At 31.7% G+C, this 27,073-nt stretch overlaps 4 protein-coding genes and 1 long non-coding RNA gene across 10 annotated transcripts; 3 read left to right on the top strand and 2 right to left on the bottom strand.

The window, feature by feature from the left end:
* Nucleotides 1-189: 189 nt before the first annotated feature.
* Nucleotides 190-14,612, top strand: LOC138936272 (chymotrypsin-2-like). Of its 2 annotated transcripts, none has more exons than XM_070301550.1 (5): nucleotides 190-251; nucleotides 13,051-13,231; nucleotides 13,450-13,699; nucleotides 13,934-14,071; nucleotides 14,380-14,612. In XM_070301550.1, the coding sequence occupies exons 2-5, from the start codon at nucleotides 13,062-13,064 to the stop codon at nucleotides 14,533-14,535; spliced, it is 714 nt and encodes a 237-aa protein (XP_070157651.1). In that variant the 5' UTR covers nucleotides 190-251; nucleotides 13,051-13,061; the 3' UTR covers nucleotides 14,536-14,612. The 2 variants fall into 2 exon arrangements, with proteins under 2 accessions (XP_070157651.1, XP_070157644.1); XM_070301543.1 differs by lacking the exon at nucleotides 190-251 and adding an exon at nucleotides 7,274-7,341.
* On the bottom strand, nucleotides 2,791-4,005 carry LOC138936267 (peritrophin-48-like). The gene is made up of 2 exons (XM_070301535.1): nucleotides 3,933-4,005; nucleotides 2,791-3,798 (listed from the first exon to the last, which is right to left on the bottom strand). The coding sequence occupies exons 1-2, from the start codon at nucleotides 3,937-3,939 to the stop codon at nucleotides 2,813-2,815; spliced, it is 993 nt and encodes a 330-aa protein (XP_070157636.1). The 5' UTR covers nucleotides 3,940-4,005; the 3' UTR covers nucleotides 2,791-2,812.
* On the top strand, nucleotides 7,253-9,836 carry Poli (DNA polymerase iota). Its single transcript, XM_070301443.1, has 2 exons — nucleotides 7,253-7,341; nucleotides 7,523-9,836. The coding sequence occupies exon 2, from the start codon at nucleotides 7,611-7,613 to the stop codon at nucleotides 9,348-9,350; it is 1,740 nt and encodes a 579-aa protein (XP_070157544.1). The 5' UTR covers nucleotides 7,253-7,341; nucleotides 7,523-7,610; the 3' UTR covers nucleotides 9,351-9,836.
* Nucleotides 14,613-15,970: 1,358 nt separating the features above from the next.
* LOC138936200 (tripartite motif-containing protein 2) lies at nucleotides 15,971-26,532 on the top strand. 5 transcript variants are annotated; one of them, XM_070301429.1, is made up of 12 exons: nucleotides 15,971-16,328; nucleotides 18,260-18,462; nucleotides 21,086-21,248; nucleotides 21,346-21,519; nucleotides 21,603-21,806; nucleotides 22,186-22,434; nucleotides 22,512-22,698; nucleotides 22,889-23,325; nucleotides 23,407-23,589; nucleotides 23,685-23,792; nucleotides 23,876-24,014; nucleotides 24,210-26,532. In XM_070301429.1, the coding sequence occupies exons 2-12, from the start codon at nucleotides 18,443-18,445 to the stop codon at nucleotides 24,446-24,448; spliced, it is 2,103 nt and encodes a 700-aa protein (XP_070157530.1). In that variant the 5' UTR covers nucleotides 15,971-16,328; nucleotides 18,260-18,442; the 3' UTR covers nucleotides 24,449-26,532. The 5 variants fall into 5 exon arrangements, with proteins under 5 accessions (XP_070157530.1, XP_070157513.1, XP_070157522.1 ...); XM_070301412.1 differs by having other exon boundaries at nucleotides 18,257-18,462; XM_070301421.1 differs by lacking the exon at nucleotides 15,971-16,328 and adding an exon at nucleotides 16,858-17,142.
* On the bottom strand, nucleotides 18,083-19,434 carry LOC138936284 (uncharacterized). Its single transcript, XR_011447365.1, has 3 exons — nucleotides 19,355-19,434; nucleotides 19,114-19,279; nucleotides 18,083-19,022 (listed from the first exon to the last, which is right to left on the bottom strand). It is a non-coding gene; the product is annotated as an uncharacterized lncRNA (long non-coding RNA).
* Nucleotides 26,533-27,073: the final 541 nt, after the last annotated feature.

Here is a 27,073-nt window from a genome sequence, read left to right as displayed (position 1 = left end):
GACGTTTGACATTTTATAATAATCTTCCGATTCGATGCATAAATAATCGTACGGCGTTCGCGTGTCTAGATATTCGTGCATCGTGACTATATACGAGACCGGAAGTTGCGACCAATATTTTATATCGCATTCAGCATTTACAAAGCGTCGACCAATCGGTACGAAGATCTCTTTATTCTGATTGGTCAATCATGTGAAAGAAGAAGTGACTGAGATAGTTGGTTGTGCGGTATCTCCCTCTCATTCTAACAGTAAGATTTCACTCTCTTTGTCATCATATATTTTATATTAATCACATCTTTTTTCACGCAATTAAAAAAATGAATTCTACTATATAGCCACATCAAATACATTTATATTTCTCGTTAATATAAAAGAATGGAAGAAATCTAAGCTATATAAAATATATCTTTCTTAAATATAATTTAAACAGGAAAATTGATAAAAGTATAAAACTAAATAGACATGAGAAATATATAACTGATGGATATTTTTTCTATATTAGATACTGAATATATTTTAAACTTACAAACAATATGAGATATAATAATTATATCCTCCCTAGGTTGAACCAGATTTACATGCAATATAGAATAAAACTAATCAAAATACAATTAAGAAATATAAAATTGATAAATATATCTTCATTTCATTTATTTTGCGCCAATCAAACATATATGAGTATGCTTTAGATATAAGCCTTTATCTGTATTTATCTAATAACGAGATCAAATAATGACGAGATCCTTAATGGTTTTTTATTGTATCGAAGTTTTATCTTGTTTCCCACACTATCTTTCGGTTTTATTCCCTCTTTATTTTATCAAAATGATATTTTGTACGATAAAATATTTTATGTTCCAATAACGACAGTTTATATGTATAGTGAGAGACGTATAACATAATTCAACAATCTGCTATTTTTTTTCGCATCTTTGATCGATATGAAAGATTTTTCGACTCATCAAATACTTTGAAAAATATTTCCTTCTCTTCTTCCATATATATTCGCGTATTCAAAATCTTGTATATCTTAACTGTTCATATTTTTCTCTCACGCGGAGAAATTTTTATTTAATATTTAGAAAAACTGAAACGCGCGCTTTGGAAAAAAAAAAAACCAACTTATACTACAAAATGCATATTAATTGGCACAGTAGATTTTAATTAATAGCAAACATACTTATAAGATTTTCGATAAAACAATGCAGTTCATTAAAACTAAAAAGACGCGTTTAGTCTTCATATATATATATATATATATCTTGTTCCGAACATGTCGGCTTTTATGTGTCTTGTTTGACTTTCACAAGTCCACGAATTATCGAAAAAAATAACTTATCGTTGATCGAATCACGATCGTGTCCTCAAGTCATATCTTATTTACTACTCTCTCTATTACAAGAGTTTTATTTGATGACGCGCTCTTGGCGCACTTGATTTTATAATTTTAATATCTAATATCTTCAGACCTTTTTATTTTTTATCTTTTTATTAAATATTAATACTTTTGGAAAAGAAAAAGAGCGCCCCACCCCCTCGTGTTAATTTGTAAATTTAATCCATCACATGCCTATTTCACGTTTAAAATCTCATTTGTGCATTTTCTTGAGTCTTTTCCGAGATATTACTACAATACAGTTGTACAATTTATAGTTAATTAGAGATTTATAATTGTTTCAAAATAGTTTACTTCTGTTTGTTAATTTTGTTATTTCGAATACGTAAACCTTGCTTATGCAAATTTTAAAACAAATAATTTGTTATATGTTTATAAATTAATAATCATTATTAAAAAAGCGCGCATTTGATCTTGTCTTATTTTATCTTCTCGTTATAGAAAGGATAGCAAGAAAATTAAATATAATTTCTCAATATTCTATATGGATCACGCATTTCTCGTCATTAATAATTTGCTAATACGTTATTTGGTAATTTAAACGATCGATGACTCGTGAATCACATTTGAAGATAAAAAAGATTGACGCTTTAAAAAAGATTGCTATTTTGTAGACAACAAGGGGAGTAGATCATTGACGAAGAGTTGAGAGATGGGATATAAAAATTACTGGAATTGTGATTAGAGATAGACTGTCGAATCATGCCAGACGATAGTTGTTAGAAAGTACGAAAGAAAACTAATGTCGGTATTATTACGACATGATTTCGTTAGCTTTTTTTTGTCCGTTTAACGAATAGCGACCTCTTCCCTCGATAAATCTTATATTATCGAAATCGGAATTCTCCTTTATTATCGTCAAATATTGTTGTATTTATACAGATATATTTAGGAACAAAATGACGAGAGAGAGAGAGAGAGAGAGAGAGAGTTTGCGATGATTGGAAATGGAATAATTGGTTGAGAGAGGTAATCTTGATATTAAAAAATGTTTAATTCAAAATATTTTAAAATCTGTATATGTGATTTAATTTCTGCTAATAATATAAAACTCTATATACTATATAAACTATACTATAGCATTACAATTACATATATATAGCATGTGAAATGACATGCTTTTGTTACAGGTTATCAAGAACCTTTTTATCCTTACATAAATCTTATATCTGAATTTAAAGTGACGATTTGTGTATCCGTAACGTGGTATCAGAGGGGATCGAATTGATAACAAAATTTTAGGAAATAATCTTAGATTTTATATATATACAATATACATTAGATTTATTAAAATATCTTAGCAAAGTAGTCTACTCATACAAATATGATAATATATTTCTAACAAGCATTGCAATTTGCTTTTCGTTATTATACTTTTAGCTTCTCTTCTTACTTTCCGAAAATCGTAGTTACCTACACCCAGTCGTCCCAGGTGTTTTTACATTTGACACTTATTTTTTCCGCTTTTTCGCATACCTGATTAACATAATCAAAATATCTTCCCCAAGTACAAGACTTTATTTCCTTCTTATTCTTTTCGCACTCGTAATACAATCTGCAGTCACACTCGTGAGGCCAACGCGTGGCAACATCCTTTGGACAGTCGCCAGGCTCGCCAGGCTTGTCAGAGCAAAATTTAAGATCGCAACAAGCCTTTTGTGGCATCATACATTTGAGCTCTGTAGGGCTAAAATGTTGATCTTTTCCACACGGCGTAAGAACCCAATCGTCATTGTTGCATGTGTAATATTTTTCACATAAACAGTGATGTTTCTTATTTTCGCCCTGACGACACGTATCTTTAGGACAAGCAGTACCTGTAACGCATTTTGCCGATGCTGGTTTAAAGACTGATCCTTTCGAACATTCGCGCAAGGCCTTCTTATTTTTTTTGCATTCGTAGAATTTGTCGCATTGGCATTCGTGAGGGAGAAAATCACCATCCGCGCACTCGATTCCTGGATTTGGGGTGCACTTTCCGTTTAAGTTTTCGCCTGGAACGCAAATCTTTTTATCCTTTTCAAAAATCTGTCCGGACCCACACTCGCGCAGAGCCTTTTGACCATTTTTGCATTCGTAGAATTTATCGCATTGGCACTCGTGCGGAAGTAGATTGCCATTGCGTTGGCATTCGCCGTCACTGCAGTCCGATTTGTCGCGACTAACGCAACCTCGCCATTTTTTACTAAATTGTAAGCCTTCCTTACAAACTACCAACTCTTTTTTACCGTTTTTGCATTTATAGAATTGACCGCAATTCGATTTATCAGCTATCAATTTCGGCGGACAAGCGTCCTTCGGCGGACATTCGTTTTCTGCTTCAAAGGTAAACTCATTTGGGATGATGACGGACGCGGCGGTCCGAGATGCCAAAAAGGCGATGGCGATTAGGTATATTCCTGTACCGAACAAAAAATATTCCGATCAAATAGGCTGTTACAGTTGAAAAAAAAGGATTCGCGTAAAAAAATCTCAAGGAATATTACAATCGAATTGCTTTTTCATAATATTTATTATAGAAATTTGTTCTTACCCTTCATCGCCTGTCACCTGCTTTACTCGTATTTGAAAAGAAGGAAATATTATACCGTATATAAATATATTGTATTCTATTAACACCTCACTGTGATTCGTTTAAATATATAACTGATCGAATTAAGACGTATCCGCTTTTATAAATATGCATCGCGTTATCATAAAACACAAGGACAGATTATCATATCTGTTAAAAAAGATTATCACAGAACTGTACTTATTTTTTATGAAGCTCTAAATACATTTCTTCGAATTTTCATATAAATTTGCATAGATACAAAAAAAAAAAAAAGACAAACATATATTTAGTAAAAGTATAATATAAAATATTTTTTATTTTTTATTTATTTTTGTATTAATAATAATAAATGTAACACGCATTTTAAACACAAATAAATTATATTAATTTAAATAAAGTTATATAAACATTTTATAAAAAATTACAATTTATACATTTTCCCATTTATATAAAATTTCTAAACATTTCTTTTTTGCATCTTTTTCAATTCTGTAAAATTATTAATTACTTTATATATTTAAAAGAAAAAGGAAAAGAATAATTTTTATTTTCTTCATCTTTTTTTATTGTATTAATTTATACAGCATATATTTGGTTTAAATCGCAAACTTTATTGTGATTTTATTATGGTTTATTGCCGAAATCTATGAATTTGCAAGTCAGTTAGCACCCAATAGTAGCACCCAACTAATATGCTTATATGCCTATAAATATATACCTATGTATATATGATCTTTTGATTGAAAATATATTTCTCGTTTAGAAGATTATTATCAGCCAGATTATTTCATATATCGCTTACAGATTTGGGCAATAAACAATCTTTTTATAATACATTATGAATTGATAAGTTAACGAAATATGATAAAAGAAAAATTGAAATTATATTCATATCTTACTTTATCCTCTCTGTTCTTATCATTAACTTTGATTTCAATCAAGCATTGAAATAGAACATTATTATATATGTAAACATATTTTTTATTGTACAATAATTAAAAGATATAAAAAATGTATTAATTATATACGTCAAATGGATCTTGATTATGACTTTTGATTTGAATAGTAATCGATAAAATATTTTATCATCAATCCCTTTTAGATACGAAAAACATGAAATAGTTCGCAATATCTCATTCGAACGAAACATATTTTATCAATAAAGTAGAGTGTGTCAAAGTCCATAAAGAATTTTATATAATCTTGCTGTATCAGAGCCGAAACCTTGAAATTTTGAATGACGATATCTCAATTCATTGTTACGATATTATCAAAAACATATAATCTGCACTCAATAAAATATATAATAGAAGTACCGATAAATATTAAAAAGATTGAAAGTTTAACGATATTAATTAATTTAATTTAATTAAAATATAATAAATAATATATATTTTTAATAAACCATATCTTTTTTGAATTTTCTAATGTAATATCTCAAAACTTTATTAGATCCGTTTAAGTTTTTAATCGCTCTTTTATAACCCGTTTTAAATTTTAATGCTCCATCACATCTCGTTGAATAAGGCGAAGAAGAAATAGAAAAAAAGACAATGAAATCCTGCTTATCGCGTAGGTATGTATCGATCGTTGATTGTATCTATGTGTTGCGTCAATTAATTGTTATCATTAAGAGAAATTACAATGACATGATCGGTTACGGACGAGAATAAGAAATCTCTTCACGTATGATAAGCTTGATGAATAGATTTATATCAGTTGATTTTGCATAATCAATCTATTAATGATATTTGATATATTTTAGGTATAGTTATTAATATTATTTTGCTATGCAAAAATAAAATATCTTATAAAATTGATTTGTGCGCTTTTTGCGCGTTAATATCTTATGTTAATATTTTTACGTAATATAGAATGCAAAAAAAATGAGATAAAAAGAATCATATATATATTTCCATTAAAAAAAGTGATAATGATTATTAAATCTTAGAAAAACACACATACATACATCTAAAATAAATACGGTAATATACCTTCGACTTTATTATATGTATGATTAATATGTTTCATTAATATATAAATTAATATTTTTTTCACACATATTTACATATAAAATTTAAATTTAAATTCACATATCACATTAAAGTTTAAATATTGATATTTAAAAATTTAATATATTTTTTAAATATTTCTATAGTAAGTTTGCTTAAAAAATGCTTATGAATCACTTTAATATGTATAGATAACTAATCACGTAATCTATTACAAGAGTTAATATACCATATATCTCAATGACTAATCAAGATAACTTAAAGGTTTTTGATAATGGCTTAACGGTAAGAATAAAGAATGTATAATTTGCAACACATAACATATTATTTTTAAAAAGTAAAGAGTTTCCTTAAAGTTCACTTTGAGCTTCTTTTATTCAATAATATATGTTCTTTTCGTGAAAGTGTATAAAAAATGTCAGAATGAATAAAAACATTTCTTTTAAAAATTGCGCAATAGAAAAATTGAAAAAATAGTTTATATAAAAAAAGATTTAACAAAATTGCGTAAGTACGAGAAAGAAGAAAATCATGTCTGACTTTTTCTCTTATTTTCTATTATTTTCTTTTATTTTTCTATCTTATCTTGATGGATAAAGCAACATGCATAATATGTATTATATAACATTTATAAATGTTGTCAATAATATTATATTTTTGCTCGTTAGATATCAAATAAATCTTATCTTGTTCTATGCTTGTACGCAGAGATGTATATAGGTTATATACATAACTGTGAGACTTGTATTAAGAGAGACGAAGCTACTGATAATTTACAGCTATCTCTCTCGGCTCCTCAAGCGCCCCAATGCATCTCTTATAATATTAAAATTAAAATTCAACACGTTTGAAACTTAAAAAAAAATATATTCTGTAGTATATTGCGCATAATGTTTGTAATTATGAATATAGTTACATAATATTACTATATTCCTTTTATTTCAGAATTTGATCCCTCTAGCCAATATTGGTATAACTAATGCACATCTATATATTCTTAAGTCGATGATCTACTTAGGTTGTGGAATTTTTCTTGTGTACATCATACGTATCTATATTTTCTATATTGACAATTTAAAAACATGGCTACCATATGAAAAATGGATTGGTTTGTACTGTTTGTACACTGTAAACAATTTCCTGTTTAGTTTATTACGCTAACTTTTGTGTTTCGTGTTGTCAATTAGACGAATCGCCGACTCGCAGAAACATTCCTAGTAGTCTGGACCTGAATCGAGGGGACCCATTAAGAACGCCAAATAATTCTCGAGAGTGAAAGCCGCGCGAATTCGCAATAACACAGATTCTACATTTCCCACGAGCGATTAATATTCCGTTCTCTTCTATTATCTGAAAAAAGTTGCTGCAAAACCGAGGTATACTACAAATTTGTGCAGAATCTCTTTTAAATCCAACCTCAATAACATCGTCAGAGCTTCTTAATTAAGATTAGGATCTTTCTTTAATTATATATATATATATATATATATGTGTATATGTATGTATATATATATATATATATATATATATATATATATATATATATATCTGTTGCAGATGCAATTAAGAGAATTCTAGGAACTAGGATGTGAAGATTTGTAAACTTTATTGTTTACAAGAATATTGATTTCTGATAAATATCCATATGGATACTGCAGATTTTAATACTATTGTGCATCACCCAAGAACCATCATCCATTTGGATGTTGATTGTTTTTACGCTCAGGTAGAGATGCTTAGGCATCCGGAATATGAGGGAAAACCATTAGGTGTTCAGCAAAAAAGTATAGTGGTCACCAGCAATTACCTGGCAAGAGAATATGGAATAAAAAAATGTATGCCGGTGCAAGAAGCTTTGCGTCTATGTCCAGGATTGATCTTGGTAAATGGCGAAGATTTAATACATTATCGTCATTATTCAACTAAGGTATTTGAAATTTTGCATCGGTTTACGCCATTAGTGGAAAGACTGGGCTTTGACGATTTTTTCCTTGAAATAAGATCAGCAATGGAGAAAAGTCTCAAGTCTCAGAATGATTCAGAGTTTGATATGAACAGTTTGCATACAGATGAGGAGCTAAAGGAATCAGATAGTAAAATATTTGGGCCTTCAGATGAAGAATGTCCATGCGATTGTCATACACGCTTGATGATTGGCTCCAAGATAGCAGCTGGAATAAGGAATCGTATTTATGAAGAACTGCACCTGACTTGTAGCGCTGGAATAGCACATAATAAGCTTCTGGCCAAATTGGCAGGATCGCTAAATAAACCAAATCAGCAGACATTAGTATTTCCATGCAGTGGTCCAATGTTGCTCTCTACAATAAACTCTGTATCCGAAATACCTGGTGTTGGACAAAAAACTATGGAATTATTATTGTCGAATAATATAAAAACAGTAAACGATTTACGGAAAATACCTCTGGAAAATCTGGAATTGAAAATTGGTGTTGATTTAGCAAGAAGATTGAAGGATAATGCAGAAGGAATTGACGAGACAATGGTAAAACCATCTGGAAAGAAACAATCCATAGGTCTGGAGGATGGATTTAAAAGTGTGTCGCTAGTGGCCGAAGTAGAGTCACGATTAGGCGCGCTATTGAGGAGATTAACAGAATTGGCGATGGAAGATGGTAGAATTCCTATTGCTATGAGAATAACAGTGCGGAAGCATGCCTTGAACAAATCTACTTGCGGTAAGAGAGAGACCAGACAATGCGCGCTGCCAAAACATCTTTTACCGTCCACAAAAACCGGCGTGTACGATCATAGTAAAATGTTGACGCTCGCCATAAAGCTATTTCATCGAATAGTTGATGTTTCCAAGCCATTCCACTTAACATTGTTGGGAGTTGCATTTACTAAGTTTGAAGAGAGATCATATGGCAGGAGCAGCATTACATCCTTTTTGCGCAAGCAGGTCGCCGTCCATTCCGTTTTAGATATCAGTTCTGAAGAAGGCATCGCAGAAATAAATTTGGGATCGCCGATGAGTATCAATCAAGACAGCAATGATAGCCTTGATCAGTCAGCAACAAGCTTGATGAACACTTCTGCGTCAAGTCTCTCGTGCTCACCAATTTCAAAATTATCAGGCGTAGCAATTAGTCAGAATACAGAGGACGATCTGCAAAATGAGGTGGAACCATTACCGAAGAAAACCAAGCTAGAAGTATGGTTGAGCGGTCGTCGGGAATCACCGAGTAACGAAATGGCTGGTCTTAGACTAAGCCCGTCATCACCCATGCAATTGTCGTCCACAGTGGATACTACGGTTTTCAGGACTCTGCCCATCGAGAGGAGGGATGTCACGCGTTCTTGGCCGACAACCAGCAAACCAAAATCAAACAATATACTTAAATATTTCATAGCCAATAAGTGACAGAGCTCTGTGACTTAGTATTGAATGTCATTGCTCTTATATATGCGCCTGACTTGAACATTAAATGCCAGCACCGGCATGTGATCTTTAGTTTTCAGTGCTTTTTGGGTGTTAAATTTTAAAATAAAAAACGAGAAAATAATGTTACATATAGAATTTTTACGCAGGTTTTCTGTTCTAAGTAATACAACTTACAAATACTCGCAGTGTCCAAAACTATTTGCAGAAAATTGAATATTTTGTTTCATCAATAATGGGAAAAGGAAGTTGTACTATTAACGTTAATTAAAATCGGGAGTATTGTGCATAATCGGACAATATCTCTCGCTATTAGATAATTACTTCGAATATTTCTTATTTAATGCTCAAAGTTTATACCCTGAAATTTTGACATACATTTAAGAATCATTCCATATAAATTAATTTTCTTTCTCTGACTTTGTCGTGTGCGTTTTAATTTCTCGATCAAAGTGCAGTTGCAGACCTTATACGACAAAAGATATCTGTGTTCAATTGCATTTAACATATATTTTCGTTCTTTTTATATATATATATATAATATATATACGATTAGAAGTTCGCGCGCAATTAGCGAGAACATAGATGTAACGACAGTATATAGCTAGATTTTTAGCGATAGTTTGTATTACTTTTTATTTTTGAGAAACAATGAAAAGTATTGTGATTACATTTTGGGTTATTTGTAATCACAATTATTTTACTAATATTATTTTATCAGAGAAATATGCTTGAAAAAGCTATTGTAACTCATTCTTCAGTTTATATTTATTCAACATTTTGTTTATATTATAACTGATAAAATTTTTTAGGAGATAAACTATCAAGTACAAGGTATATTCCAGAAAATACTTCAATTTTTACATTTTTCATTGCTACTATTGCTTTCATGCTATAACGCGAAATGTGAGCTGTATTCATTTATTATTATGTAAGTACATGATTTTCATATGAATGTAATATACATATTAAGACGCATATTTTTAAACAAAATTACTACAAAAGAATATATTATATATTTATCTAATTTATACAACAAGAAGTTAGAAAATGTATTGAAGAAATATCAAGATATGCCTATCAATTCACATATAAGTAAAATAAGGTGCTGACATTCAATGTTGTGACTTTCTCGATGGATAAGTAATTACATAAATTAACTTTCTAAGAAGAAAATTCTCTCTATTTTTAGTACTGTTATAAATGTTATCTCATAATTAAGGATCGAAATCGATATAATTTCGGCGAACATAGTTTTTCATGCTGCAATTACGCGAAAGACATTCGTACAATCAGCTGTTGCATTTCTATTATCGCGAATAAAAACGGACATTCTCGCGTAGTCTGCAGTATCGAAATCTGAAGTTCACGATCGGTGAATAATATCGTTTTCGAAAAATACTGCTTGTAATATACGCGTCGGATATCGAGCGAGAAATATGACTGGAAAGAAATATTCGGTTATTCCCGTCAGAACTAGATATGGCTGGCGCGGAGCTTCATTAAAATATATAAATGTATACGTGTAATTACTCACACACGCGCGCGCGCGCGCGAAAAGGATTTATTCGACAATCATAAAGTTTCGATGCCACTTCAGTATGGCACACGGTGATTCGGTATGGCACATATGCGTATACACACATATAGTTAAATATAATTGTGTATGTGTGTGTGTGTGTATATATATATATATATATATATATATATATATTAATATATATCTGACATGTCGTAAAAACACATTCTTGCTGAACGCGAGACACAGGATGTCGACGATGAGAGCTGCGGTTTTACTTTTCACAGATACTTAAAGGATCCTTGTATACGGATGAACGGATCTGCAAGTGATAAACCGAAACGATGTAGCTTTTGTATTTACAAAACAGAATATTCATTAAGATTGCATATATTGTTTAACAGAAACAGAGCTCGAGCGAAAGAGAATAAATGTAGTATAAAAAGTCATCGAACGCGCAATAGCGGCTCTATGGAACTTTTCTATTTTTATTTATTTACAACATATATACATGAAACGGTGTTGTCTTTATTTTAAACTTCTGGTTGTGAATATATGCATATTTTATATAGACTTGTTTAAGCGGGAATTATGCAGCGTTGCGAAACACGACAGCTTGTAAACGTCAAGGTCGAGATCAAAACTTCGCGTTTGGATGTTTGGAATAACAATAGCGTGCCGAGAATATTTCAGATATCTCAATTATACGACGAAGATTATGATTGACATTTTCGTAAGTGACAGCGCAACGCCGCGATTCGCATTACTTCCGATTTATTTCAATAAAAAAAAAAAAAAAAGTAAAAGAAAAGTTTAATTGTGCTACTCTATTAATTCTCTACGAACCTACCAAAATGAATTTCCTTATGTAATTGTTACTTATAAAATAATTACTCGTAGATATTGTGATATTGTGTCTCTTATAAAAAACGAATGTGTGTTAAAAATTTTTAAGAAAGTTTATTGAAACATAAATATTGAAAAAGTACACTTATCAAATTAATCAAACTAGTAAATTTATTAATCAGGAAATATAAACAAGTGCGAGATTGAAGTAAACTTTTGCAAATATCTGTCATATATCATAAAACTGAACAGCCACGTGCGACAATATGAAATATAAAATTAATAAAGTTCTTCGCATATTAATGTAATATTTCATCGTCAACATTTTCTTTATACATATAAACTGGATGCAATCTTTTAAAATGTTACGAAAATGCATTTTGTTATAATACTTATATTTTTACATATTTATAGATTAAATATCACATAAATAAATTAAAATAAATTTTTATAATTATGATTTATATTATAAATTTTATATTGTAGGTATTAATAGAGAATATTTTTTTCTAGTTTATTTTTTTTTTTTCCTTTAGAAAATTATTTGCGCTATAAATTGAAAATCTGTATTGCAGTCTGGTTTTAAGTCGCGCATAAATTACGATTATGTATTTTAGCATTTTACTTCTATTTCGAAACAACGATAGCAACTATGTCCGGTCATTAATTGTCGTGGCTACCGACATATCACATCGACCTATCACATTACACGTGAGATACATCAGAGACCAAACGGATTCGGGTTTTTTTTTTTGTGGACAGTATCTGACCTAAATTTAAATACCCGATGGCATTTCCCTAATTGTCATGTTTTACGCGTATATATAAGAACCGGTAGTAGACGAGAGTTTAATTGGTGTTTAACTTTTAAACTTTTGTGAAAAGCAAAAAAAAATTGTGTTTCAAATTGATATCATTGTCTAGGAAAAATGTTGTTGGTATTCTGTATTTTGGGTGTCGTCGCGATACATGAATTGTCAGGTAAAAATTTTTGTCAGTAAGTCGTTTATTAAAAAATTAAAGATATAATATATATCTTATATTCTCGCTTGAGCAATTATTAAATTAAGCTTATCAATTTATGGTATTTGTGTAATATAATTTATTATATTAAAATTATTTTTTATGTATGGGTGCTTGATATATTAATTAAAAAAAAAATATATAGAAAATATAAGAATGATGTTTTTGGCGCAAAAAATGATTATATTATATCATTGCTTGAAAATATTTCATATAAAAAAATTCAATCTTGTATAAATTAAAATTATTCTACATCTCAGCAAATGATAAAGATATTATACAAATTTTTAAAAGGTGCTTCTTCAATGGACCCAACAGAATCGTCCAATCAAATACCAAAAATCGTCGGCGGTAGTTCTGCCGCTGAAGGACAATACCCTTATCAAGCGTCCCTTCGTTTCCGCAATCGACATTTCTGTGGTGGTTCTATCATAAATAAGCGATGGGTTCTTACAGCTTCTCATTGTTTGTCAAAGTATGTGACATCACGGTTATAAAAAAAAAGATATTTTTATAGAAATAATAACATTTTTATTTCAACATTATAATTAAGCGCAACCACAATTACGTCTACAAAAAAAATTTCTACAGAATATATTTACTATTAACGATATGAAATTGAGGCAAAGTCCGTAATCAATAAATTGATTCTTATATATGCGATTCTATAATTTCGTAATTTTTATTTAACAGTTTTAACGACACGGCTATCACCGTTGTAGTGGGCACAAACACCCTGGATAAAGGTGGCGACGAGTATTCTTCAATCAAGAGATCGGTGCATCCCTTTTACAATTCCGCTCTTATAAGAAACGACATTGGATTAATCAAACTGGATAGAGACATTGTCTTTGGAGACAAAGTGAAACCAATTGCTCTGCCCACTCAATCCTTCGACAAATCCGATTATCCGGCAATGCTGTCCGGTTGGGGTACGACCAGTGTAAGTACATAAAGCTAGTTAATTATGTGTCATATGCTATGACATAAAAATTATGGAGCATTTTTAATATATACATATATATCAATTTTTTAAATATATATCCATCAAAATATATCTATATAATACTATCTGCCTACTATTTTCCACGAATTCAGGGTTCTATATGCATTACTCATTGATAAATTAATTACGCTTATTTTGATAATGATTATTTTGTATGGACCCGATTATTAGTATCCTGGGGAAGCGCCAAATGAATTGCAGCATATCCAGCTCACAGTCATTAATCAAAAACAATGCTTAAACACCAGTTTTCGCATCACCAACAACAATATCTGTACACTCAACAAAAAGGGCGAGGGAGCTTGTCACGTAAGTGCATTGTCTAGTTTCATTAAAGTATTCCGGAGCAAAAATGTTTTTCCTAAAAAAGACGAACATTTGATATTAATTTGTACTTGTTTCATAAACATTAAGAAGGTATAATAATTTTATCAAAAAACTTTGAATACTTAATCGAAAGTTTTATATCAAAAATGTTTTTTATAAACCTATATTTAAAAAAAGCAAAAATTATATATCATATAACACATATATAAAATTATAAGAAGCTAAAGGAAAAATAATATGATATTCTATTTCAAAAGAGAGAATATATTTATTATTTATTTTGTATATAGGGTGACTCTGGCGGTCCTCTAATAGCAGATGATGAGCAGATCGGCGTGGTATCCTGGGGATTACCTTGCGCTAGAGGACGCCCAGATGTATTTACACGAGTCTTCTCCTATATGGATTGGATCAAACAGCATCTCAAGGAAGATAATTCTGTATAAGCAATTATAGTAAACGAATTCCTTATACAAGTCAAATTAAACAACATTAACAAATTAAAAAATAAGCAGAGATAAGAATTTTCAACCGACTTTCATATATGTATATGGAAAGTTAGCTACCAAATAATAAAGTTGATAACAACTGTATTTTACTCAAACAAGTTCACGTCTGGACGTAGCGTTTACGATCTTTTTCAGCGTTCACGATTTTAAAATCACTTGCGCATTATCCGTTGTCATTATCATATGTATGTATATAATAAATAAATGAATCTAAGCATATATATTTTACGTTATCTAACACCGTTTAAAATATATCTGACAAAAATAATATAAATGACATATAGAAAAACATTTAAAAAATTAAATAAAATTTTTTTCATGCAAATAATGAGCGATTTTGTCGATTGAGACGATATCTAATATCTCAGGAACATTGTCAGAAACTTTTCGGTTAAAGTCTGCACGATTTTGCAGCTGTCTATCGGAGAGACTAAACAAACGTGCTATATTACCTATATTACGCAAAATCATTCTTATTTCAGTGCAGTTTCTTAATCTGAAATCGCAACGACTTCCACGCTAATGTGGCTGGAACGATATTGAATAGTGGACAATTAAAAAGATAAAAGAAATGCAATCCAATGTTATGTACGACTATATTATGGGATTTAAATTATATTAATAATCTTTTAAATCAAATAATATAGTAAAATAGAATAATATTAAATGTTTCTCTAGACTAGTTTTCCTTATATGAATATTATATACGCGTGAATATGACAATGGTAAAATGGCTTAGGTAACGCGTGGAAATGAGGTACGAATTCACGATGCGTATGTCAAATGATATAGTATACGACTAGTAACATGATCTAGATTTTACAATTGCACATAATTGATATTAGCATAATTTCAACAATAGCAGATATTATGTCGCATCAATTAGAATTAATTCTTTTAGTTCTCAGTTGCGAATATTGTATACAGCAATATACATTCACTAAAAGAACATTTACGGTAAACTAATAAATTTAATTGTCATCTCTGTGTTTCATCTTCTACAAGAAATTTGAAAAGAAGAACTATTTGTCATAAAATATTATTTGAATAGAAATTTATATGACACACATAAAATTCTTTCTAACAACTATTAAATAATTTTTTTTCTAATCTTTGTGAAGTCTTACTGAAACAAGGACGAGAAAGATTAATTGTCTCGCGTTTTCATTCAATGAAGAGATTCATAAAAGATAATATAACGCGCAAATCATGCGCCGTTTGTTGCCGATTAACGATCGCCGAATTTAAGGAACTAGTATACGAAGTCCTGGTCGAAGATTTCGGTCAAGCTCCTAATGACCCATTTTCAGCGGCGCATGCTCGACGTGCATCAGAGATGTTTACTCCAAAGGTGAAAACGTCGCAGCACGTAGTCAGGCAGGCGGCAGATGATAATTTTTCGCGAGCGGAATAAAATTGAGGAAGAAAAGAGAAGTGCGCGAGATAATCCGATCGTTTTACAGAAACGAGATCGCGTGTAACAGGAGAAGATTGATGCGCGATCGGACGTGTCGCGACGTCTCGAAATCTTGAGGATCTAAACCTAATAAGGATGCAAATCGTTAGAACAATTCGATCGAGTATCATCGTGTGTCTTCTCGTAGTTGATTGTCATCGATACTCCTCCGCCATTACAAATGGTCGGCTTAAGAAACGTCCACGATCGTCCTCGGAGTTTAAAAAACGGTCACCCGTTGCAAGATCCTTTTTGGCGGACTAAGACAACTCTGGTAGATATTTCTACGAAATCTATAATTGGCTATTATCCGTGAAAATATAGATCATAGTTTGACGAAAATTATGCACGCTTATAAGTTTATTAATTAATTATATGTTGAAAAATTTGTTAGATTATCAAACTTATATTGTACTAGATGCTGCAATATTGCAAATTAGATCATCTCGTTGTGTGTTTAATTATATTTAAAAAAAAAATGTTTATCATTGTAAATAAATGATAAACAATCGCTTGTAATTTTTTTCTTAAATTCTCGCTAGAATATATCTTTTCTCCTGCATAAATTTTTATTTCTATCTAAAATGAACGCGAGATGTTCGAAATCAGCTGATCACGATACGAAAAGATTGACGTGCTTCCCGCATTATTGTCGATTCCGAATCGTTGTAGATACACCGGATGTCATCTTGATCGAAGTCGAATAAATCGCGCGTCGCGTGACCCAAATAGCATGACGCGCGCGCGTGCGCGCAACCCGCACCCCTCGAGAGGGTGTATTTTCATCCCCGCGTCGCTTTCTCACACAGTTCGCGCGGAGATCCTTCTCTTCTTCCCTCTTTTTCTCGCCGTCGTCCTTGTGGTAGCCGTCTTGCAGTGCGAGCCACGACAGCTGGTGCCGTGACACCTGCTGCAGCATCGTAAGATCGATATTCGCTCGTTCCTGTGTCCTGTCCCGAACGCAAAGCGGATTCCGCGATCATGCCCTCGGTGGAACGGCGCCCGTTGTAACTTCCGTCGATACGAACCCTCCCTCGTCGTGTATTGTCATTCTGTGATGTAGCGGGAGGAGAGAACATCCTCGCGAGGTATCTGCAACATCCTTTGGCCTCCTTTTGGCAAACTCGCCGAGATCTACGAGTATCGTGAATATCACGATCGTCCGTTCGATGATTTTGTGCGATTTTGCGGTGCTCGCGTAAAATATATTTCGATTTCTCTATTCTGGACGTAATAGACGCGTGTCGTAAATTGTGGACGACATGCGCGTAAAGTTTTGTGTTGAATATTTTCGGGAATCAGCGAGTGGTTAATGAATTTCCAAGAAATCGTAGAAGCTGTAAAGACGACAAAATTTCGGTTTATTGTTTTCTCTTTTCTTTTTTAAATAAAGGAACTAAAATTATTCAATAATCGCAAATACGTTTTATAAAATTTATTAAAATTTATTTAAGAATCTGTCTCTAATTATAAGCAAAGCAAATATTTCGCTTATATAAACGAATAAAAAAGATTTACGCGTTTCATATTATAATATATGCTTTAGAACCTTGCATGTTTTATTTTAAATAACGATATATATATATATATATATATATATATATATATATATATATATATATATATATATATATAGAGTGCTGTTAAAGATTTGAAATATTTTTGTTTATATTTTCATCCAACGCGTCAGGTGTCAATTGTCAAAATATTTCCACCATTCGTCAATTCTGGGGTTAATGAACCGACAAACATATTATATATCAACAAGATAGGTAGTCCCTCGTTGATACGATTTCTCACTTTCTCAGTCCACGGCATGACGGTGTTTCCAGTTGTCAATCATTGTGTTTATTTAAACTATTTTTCACATACGTGAACGCACATATGTGGTATCTACCTCAAAGAGATTTGAAAGCTGGAAGAGAGATCTTTTTACGCGCGAAATAATAATAAATACAATTATACATTCGTGCAAAAAAAAAGAAAAAATCCTATATCATATACATTTCATTAATCACTTGCCAATTCTCTAAACTGATAACTGTGATAAAACGCATTGAAAAAGCTCGATGCTCTTTTCTTATGATATTTATTATCGAAATATTCTCAAATCACTCGGATAAATGTAGTATCAGCTGATCGATACAAACAATATACCGCTTTTACGTGAGACAAGTGTAACACGAATTTTATCTTGTACAGCAGACAAGTAGATATCGAAATACCAAAGAGAGGATTATTATACTTTGAACATTATTCATAAATAAGGAACGAATGCAAGTGAAAAACATCATGGCTATGTAAGATCATTCTTGACTGGCAATAACAACCATCCCCCCGAATCCTACTTGTCAAAGTAATCAGAAACTTGCCATCAAAGAAAGCTTAATGAGCTGCTGCCCTTTCATGTGAGTATATCACTTATTCGTTATTTCTTTTTACGTATATCTAATTATTATGTAAATTATATAAGTATTACATAAATAAAACTTCTGTTTGTTATGTTAGTTTATATAAAGACTGCCATCTAAAATAAATCTTATCGAAGAAATTTTTGTAATTTATAAAATTTGAATAAAATTTATAATTCAAAAGTAGAAAAAAAATCGAGGAATAATTTCAAGAATGCATTTTTTTACATTGATTAATAGTCTAGTCTAAAAAATATCGAATCCAAGAAATAATAGTCGCATGCGATTCCCAAACACACATATACATGCTTGATTATAACGCCACAAGCATAACACAAATATGCCGGTCGCTGCACCTTTCAGGGCGACTGCGCAGTAGAATATTTCATGGGGCCGGGTAACACGCGTGTTTCTTTATGCCGTTCACGGCGTGTGTTGTCTATATCTCTCCCACGCTCTCCTCCGCGATTCAGCCTCGCACTCTTTGACAGCGACTGTCCTTCTCGCACCAGTCGACGCCACGGCATCGCGGCTAATCTTCAGGGCCGTACATGGCACTATTCCAAATAAAATTCTTTCACCTCTTTCTTTCATCCCTTTAAATTTATATATCGTTTTTTAAAGACTAGAAATTATAAAGTTTCTCACGTGTGTAATTATTCGCTGTCAATACGCTCTGACGGAATATGCATTCGATACTTTCATGTTAAAACGGATTGTCTATCTCGCTCTTGTCAACATGATTGTAATCAAATTTTTGACAGTTTTCATAATCCGAAAATGAAAAATAATTCAAGATCCTTTTGTTCCGTCACTGAAAAACATTTAAAGTAAACGATCATTAAATCGCAGTGTCGGAGATTATGCGTATATATGTCGTATGTCATACCGAGAATCTCCGAATCGAGAAGATCGCGAATGCTACGGTACTGCGTCAAATCAGCCGCGGCCGACGAACGTGCGTTCGTGTTCGTGCGCAGCTGTCTGTACTGTATGCGAACGTGAGTCCGCTGTGGTCCGCTGCGCTTCGCAGCTGATGCGGCTCACCGCGTCCGTGCATCGTGCATTTCGTTATCGTGTGTGTTTCGTCAGAATCTGGAAGAAAAGAAAACTACGGTGAAAAAAAATGCGTCGAAATTCCTCGACTTTTTGTTGTCCGCAATCTTAATATCGCGCTAAGTATAGACGCTTTCATTATCGTGTGGAAGCGCGATAACAATCCCGGATTCTCGAAGAAGGGAAGGAAGGAAGGAAGTTTAGCACGGAGGATTTCTCGGAGTCGCGAGAGAACGCTAAACAAACAAATCCGCGGTGAGATGTGAGATGCAGTGCGCGAGATCGCTCGCTGTCTCTCTCTCTCTCTCTCTCTTTCCCTTCGGGCATCCGGACAATGAGTCGTAAGGAGCGAAGGTAGACAAAGGGTCGCCGGACCGTCGAGCGCAGTTTACATTCGTTTATGCTGCATCCGAGACACCGAGACACCGATTGCCATGCGATCATCGAGCGTACGAGACGCGTTCGCCCGATCGCGCTTATGACGAGGGTTTGCTCGTCCGCGAGGTCAATCTGGGGTTGTTGTCCATCGCGATTTGACAATCGGCGTTGCGTTTTCCTCTGCGTGTCCCGTCTCTCTCGGGTATGTCCAGCGAGGGTGATGTTGGCGTGATGTGCTTTAGTCGCGGGATTCTTCAGGATTTCCACAGGGAAGATCCTTATAGAGCGAGTATATAATAGGGTGCATCATATAAAGCGGATGGTTGGAGCGCATATAGAGCGACGATCACAAAATATAGCTATTATGGAGGCATTGCGTTTAGCTATACAGTGAGTGTTCTTTTTTGGCACATGCATCCCATAATAGTTTGTTTTTTTCTATTATATATGAGAAATGCGATTAATCGCGAACAGACAAAGCGATCTGTATATATAAAGTTATTTAAGTGAACTTCTCAACTTTTAGCTTTTGTCTCCAACAAGAATGTTTTACAGAATTTTAAATCCAACAAAAGAATATAATTTTTAAGTATATTATTTATCTTAATTAATCGTGAATTATTCATTTTTTAATTATAATAACACATATCTTTACACAAATATTGATCCTGTGTTTTTCATTATGTAAAACATCAAAAATGAGTGTTGTAAAATCACTTTACATTTGTTAAAGGAACTTTAATTTGATTCTCTTATCTTTAGACAAAAATACTTTAGATAACAAAGTATAAATAAGCTATTGTAAAGCAAATTATTTATTATGATGATAATATAATTACATTTATCTTTCTTCAATTCTTTTCTTTTTTACATATTAATCTATATTACATATATAACTATATTACATATAGACAAACACACTATAATCTATTATATATATAATATAATATATGTATATACATATATATATATATATATATATATATATATATATATATAATAACTATATATTTTATACTATTATAGATATACTATAACTATGCTATATGTATTTGTCAAATATTTATTTAATATTTATTTTTTTAATATTTTATTAATCTATTGAGTGTATTATAATTGAATATATTTAAAATATTATTTCCCTTTATTACAGTGATTACATTACATTTTTTCTTATTTCTTGCAGGACGCGGCTTGGGGAGAGGATGGTCAGCATGAGCTCCATGCTCGTAGAGACAGTCAGTATAAATTATGAAGATTTTAATGAGAGTTTTTTGACATGCGGCACCTGTCTCTGCGTTTACGATGGCAGCGAGCATACACCTAAATTATTACCATGTTCACACACGGTATGATTATATGTAAAACTGAATTTAATTTATACATATACGTAGGATATGTAATTTGTACTTATATGTGTGATAATTTCATATCTGTTTATTGTAGGTATGTCTACATTGTTTAACAAGGATTGCTGCATCTCAAACACGAGAGACAGGAGCATTTAGATGTCCCATTTGTAGGGAATTAATAACAATTCCTCGCGGAGGGGTACCTGCATTGCCCCCGAGCTTTCTTGTAAACCAATTATTGGACCTTATGTCTCGACAAAGACGAGAGGTATAGTTGACTGGAACATTATAAGATAAGTTCTCTCATTTGAATAAAATTTTAATATTATTACATTTTATTCTCTATTGCAGGTCATCCCAAAGTGTTCAGTCCATATAAATCAGGAATTATTATTTTGTGAAACATGTGATACAGTATTCTGTACAGTATGTACTAGTGGAACACACGCAGGAACGTCACCCGGATGTACAGAACACACAATCATCCCCTTTAGTATCGCGATAAAAAGGATGTCCGAGATACTGCTTTATAAAGCTAATGAGTGTATATCCAAGGTGAAAACTAATTTCTCTCTTTTTAATTCTTAATTATTATTTTTGTGGCTCGCACGCGATTTTATTACACTCTATACTCACTAACACAAAGTGTATGCGTAATTAATATATAAAATATTATGTCGAATATATAAAAAGACCATATTTATGTTTGTAAAAGGATATCTCGCTTATTTTTCGCTATAGCTCTCAATATTCAATCTATCTTAACTATAACTTTATAAACTATAATTATAGTGAAATAATACTGTCAAAATTTCATAGTATCATGTCATGAAAGCAAAATGCTTACAAATTAACTAAGCAATAAGGGATTATCATTATATTGTAACATGAAATGTGGTTTAACTATTATTGAATTAAGAGTTACATCTTTTAGTTAACACAGGCACAAGACTCTGTAAGCACGGAACTGCAGCGTTTGGAGGCTTCCACGGAAAGATGTCTAAACGCGGTAGATACCGAATTCGCCGATATCATTGCGAAAATAGAGAAACGGCGAACGGAATTGCAAGCTGCCGTAAACGCCGCTGCTCGTGATAAGAAACACGTACTCGAAGAACAGCATTCTCTCATCGAGGCGGAGAAAAGCAAGGTGGAGAGAGAATGCGAAGGATTGCAGTATCAGGTAAAGGATGAAAGCTTTAATATAGTGTCATCTCTCGCGCATCTCTCATTTTACAATAATGAAATTCGATTTTAAAGGTCGAAGTCCGGAATATTACTCAACGTATTAACAGCCTATCAGATCAGCTTGACGCGGCGACCGCTCTCAGTGAACCTAAGGAAAATGCTTTCATCACGTTTGAGTTTAATCATAATGATGCTCTCTCCCAATTGGAGCAAGCACTAAGCAACTTAGGACGAGTACGTTCTAGTACAACATTGCCAGGTATTTTGAGAATTGATAATATAGTAAAGTATTCGCTTTTAAATATTCGTTCATTAAAACGCATCATATTTCACGCTGATCTTATGTAAAATAATATAAAAATCAAATTTTCTGATCCATTATTGTTACAATGTCTAAGATGAAAAATCACGCAAAATTAATTTTCTATATTTATGTATTCCTGCGTTAGGTTTATGTCGAGCTAGATTAAAAGACTTAGCGATAGCGAAATTACAAGCAACCGTCATAGTCGAAACGGTGGATTATCACGGCCATCCTCGGAATGTTGGTGGTGATCTTGTCAGTGCTGAGTTGACGCTCGCGGATAATATACACGCGGAAAATCAGAGTGCTACCATCGAGACGGAAGTAAATGATCTGGAGAATGGAATCTATGAAATATATTTTCGGCCACCGATTGCGAGTCGATACGTTATAAAGATATCTGTATTCGAACGACCCATAAAAGATTATCCACTATTTTTCGACGCGACCGAACATAATGAAGCTATTAAGATATACGGAAGACGTGGTAACGGAAAAGACGAATTTCATCAGCCAGTCTCAGTCGCAGTGGACGACGAAGGAATGATCTATATTTTAGATACTGGAAATTCTCGCATTAAGGTTTGTTTAAAATAATATACAGGGAATACGATATTTTATATAGCAAAATATTTAATTTTCGTAATTTTTGTATCGCTTTAGGTACTCAATTGTGATTTGGAGTTTCAAAGACACATAAATAATGAAGGCTTAGAGGGCCGCAGTTGTACGGGAATAGATATTTCTCAACAAGGTCTCGTAGTTGTAAATTGGCGAACGCGAAAGATTACAGAAATGACTTCGTTAGGTGATACAATCCGATCCTTCTCGCATAACACATTTCAAGTTAGTAATTTTTACTACACGTTTCATCATTGAAAAAAAAATAATATAATACTTATAAGTACTTTTTAATTAATTGTTATCTTTTCGTCTTCCAGGAACCTATAGACATCGCAGTGGATAAGAATTACGGGCACATACTTGTGGCTGACAACGGTCAAAGCTGTGTGTTTGTATTTGATTCAGATGGCAAAATACTATTCCAGGTTAATTTTTATTTAAGTACATATACAAATAATTGTAACTGCAAGTTGCTTCGGTCCTCATAGTTATCACGAAACGTTAACAGGTCGGTAAGAGAGGCACCTTTAAACTAATTAGTTCTGTGACTGTCGGTCCTGCCGGTGAGATTCTAGTTGCCGATAGCAGGATTCAAGTATTTTCCGCAAAGGGAGATTTCTCCGAGGAAATATATTCCGAAGGTAAAGGTAAGTTTCAGTATCTGACGGTGATTCGTTTGTAATAGTACCATTTAACTGGAAGTCTTTCAAAGAATACAATATTATGGGTATATGAAAAATGGGGATATATATATATATATATATATATATATATATCAAAGTAGGAATATTTTAACGCAATAAAACTAAAGACTATATGTGCCCGTTTTATATATATGACAGGAAAAGGTATCTATGGAGGAATAGCTGTGGATGCGGACGGCAAAATAGTTGGCACGCGTACAGATAAGGGTCGCAGTATAATACAAGTAATGAAGCTAGGTGGAGGTAATGTTTTAACCGAAATTGACTCGCATAGCTCGAAATTGCGACGTCCGTCAGGCATAGCCGTATTGTCGGATAATCATCTAGTGGTGGTGGACTTGGGCAATGATTGTATAAAAAAATACAGATACTGGTAGAAATTCGTCCATTTGAGTATCAAAATTCACAAACCGCGAGCAGGAAAAAAATTCGTTACGAGAAGAGATACCAAATGTCAGTCTAATTTAGAATTATTTATTCAGGTTTTCCTGTGAAATTTATAGCTATAACATTGTGTATTATGACAAAAAAAAAGTATGTCTATGTTTTCATAAAAAGTTTTTATATATATTTTATAAATTAGAGGATAAAACGCGTGTGATGCGAAATAATAATGTTGGTAAAGGAGCATCCCTATTTTAACTTTATCTTTTTAACTTTATCAATATGTATTGCTCTGCATAATATCTTATAATTTATGTTTTGTCTTTATTTATAAAATTTAATTTTTTTTTAATATTTTGCTATTTCCTTTCTTGTGTTTCCTGCGGAAATACAAAGTTTTCACTGCACATAAAACAAAGTCAGTCGAAATGCTCAGTACTTATTATATGTATATCTTTTGTATTTTATTAGATTTTAAATCATTGCAATTAATATTTGATTGTTTGAGAATGCGTAACAATTCTGTTGTTGCTGACTAATCTAGATACATCCGCAGATGATGATCCTCTCTTAGTTTTGTTAAATCAAGCCTGAAAATTGTTGTTCTACATGTACTACATTCTTGTTTAAACTCACATCTACATATAATGATTGCAATTGTAATCGAACATACATTAGACGTCATAAGAAGCAATATACACAAATAATAAATAGTCTAATAAAGGCTATTTAAAATAATATTGCATTGAGATTCGGGGGCAACAATTCATCTCCAATGAAATATAACCTAATTAACGAAAAAAAAAGAAAAAAGAAGAAAAAAACTGTATTAAAGAAATAGATCTCGTTTTATTTCTGGTAAAAATTCTTTTTTTAATATGTTTACAATGTGACTTAATGCTTAAAAATTTTTCAATAATTTTAACAATTTTTAGACTTGATTTGTTTCTATAAGATCAGGTTCATTATCTATTGATGTATAATGTTATTATACAGAAATTATATACATTATATACATATACACACTGCCGTTCCATGTTATTTTACATCTTCATCAAGATAGAATACCGAGTTGTATCATTATATAAACTTTTACATTACACAAAATCAATCACACATGTGAAAAACTTGTTTAAATGCCTTAATGTTGAGGTTGTAAAAATTTTCGTTGAATTGCAAATATTTTCATTGATTAAAATCGTAGACCTTTTTATTAAATTTGGAATTATATTTTTGTTTAATGTATTTCGTATTTATTATTACATTTAATTTATATATTGTGTTTCTTATATATCACATATTTATTAACTCATGCTTCGTGATTTGTGTGAAAAAAAAACTAGTTTTTATTTTTATTAATTCTGTCTTTTCGATTTTATTTTTGAAATTTTTGGGCAGTACTTTTATTTTACAGACACGCAAAAGTTCCTTGTCCTTTTTAATAAACAAGAGACTTGGGTTACTCGCGCATCGGTACTACGTGAATTTTTTAACTAAATAAAGTAAATTATAATTAATGTAAGATAATTCTAGGCACACACAAATAATTAGAAATATATTAAGAATTGTATATATATTTTTTCAGTATTATTGTAAATTTTGATAGAATTGGTTATGGTTATTTATCTAGAGAAATAAAAGGTTTATTTATCTAGAGGTTTTCTAAACTTCATATAAAACACACATAATTATCTCGATAATGACGTATGTTTCTGAAAGCCTACAAAATCATTCACTATAATTGAATTATTCGCTGTTGAAAAGACGCTACATCCTAATTTTTGCAAGTTTCACCGCGCAAATAATTTCTCTTATTATTGGGAAAAATGTATTTATATATAATGTGTGCATATTATTTAAATTAAGTCATTGAATATAAATCAGGAAGAGGATAGGAAAAAAATTTAAGTGACAAGATTTGTTATGTCGCGCAATTTGCTTTTCTATCTAGAAATATTTAACGTCCGTCTGAAAACTATGGTTGTTGTATTCGCGTGAAATGTTAACACAATATGTGTATCTACTTATTCTTTGATACTTATTTCTTGACCGAGAGTGATATAAACTTACACATATATATATATATATATATATATATATATATATATGTATATATATATATATATATATATATATATACGTGGCTTATAATGTCTATTTCTGTAACCCCGGAAAGAAATATTTTCTCACGCTATACTTACTAATTTCATCTACATAATTAATTTTTAATTTTAATATTTGTATGCCACTTTTACATGACTTATATAATTGCATGTGCTAGAATTATTCGTCAGCTGTGTTAAAAGGGCGAATGCACTTGAGAATATTAAAATGCTTTTCAATTTTTTTCTTTTTGAGTAGATAATCTCTTAAATATATATTTTTTATGTTATATAAAATGATTCTTGGATTTTACGTGCTTAAAAAAACATATTTTGTATATTTTACGTATAAGAATGTCGTCAAATGCTGTGAAATTAAGGTTTTAAAACTTTATGTACTTTTTTCTTGGAAAAACTATAGTGGTTTAATTATTATTTTCCTAAATTTCTTCAGAAATAAATAAGTTACGATTTGATTTTTTGGTTTGAGAAAAAAAAACATGAGAAAGAAAGTGA

This window comes from Polyergus mexicanus, unplaced genomic scaffold, assembly GCF_030449975.1.
Source record: "Polyergus mexicanus isolate NDT 795.1 unplaced genomic scaffold, iyPolMexi1.0 SCAF_1, whole genome shotgun sequence".
Taxonomy (NCBI): Eukaryota; Metazoa; Arthropoda; class Insecta; order Hymenoptera; family Formicidae; genus Polyergus; species Polyergus mexicanus.
Note: the sequence above shows the minus strand (reverse complement) of the source record. Positions and strands in the feature narration are given on the sequence as shown.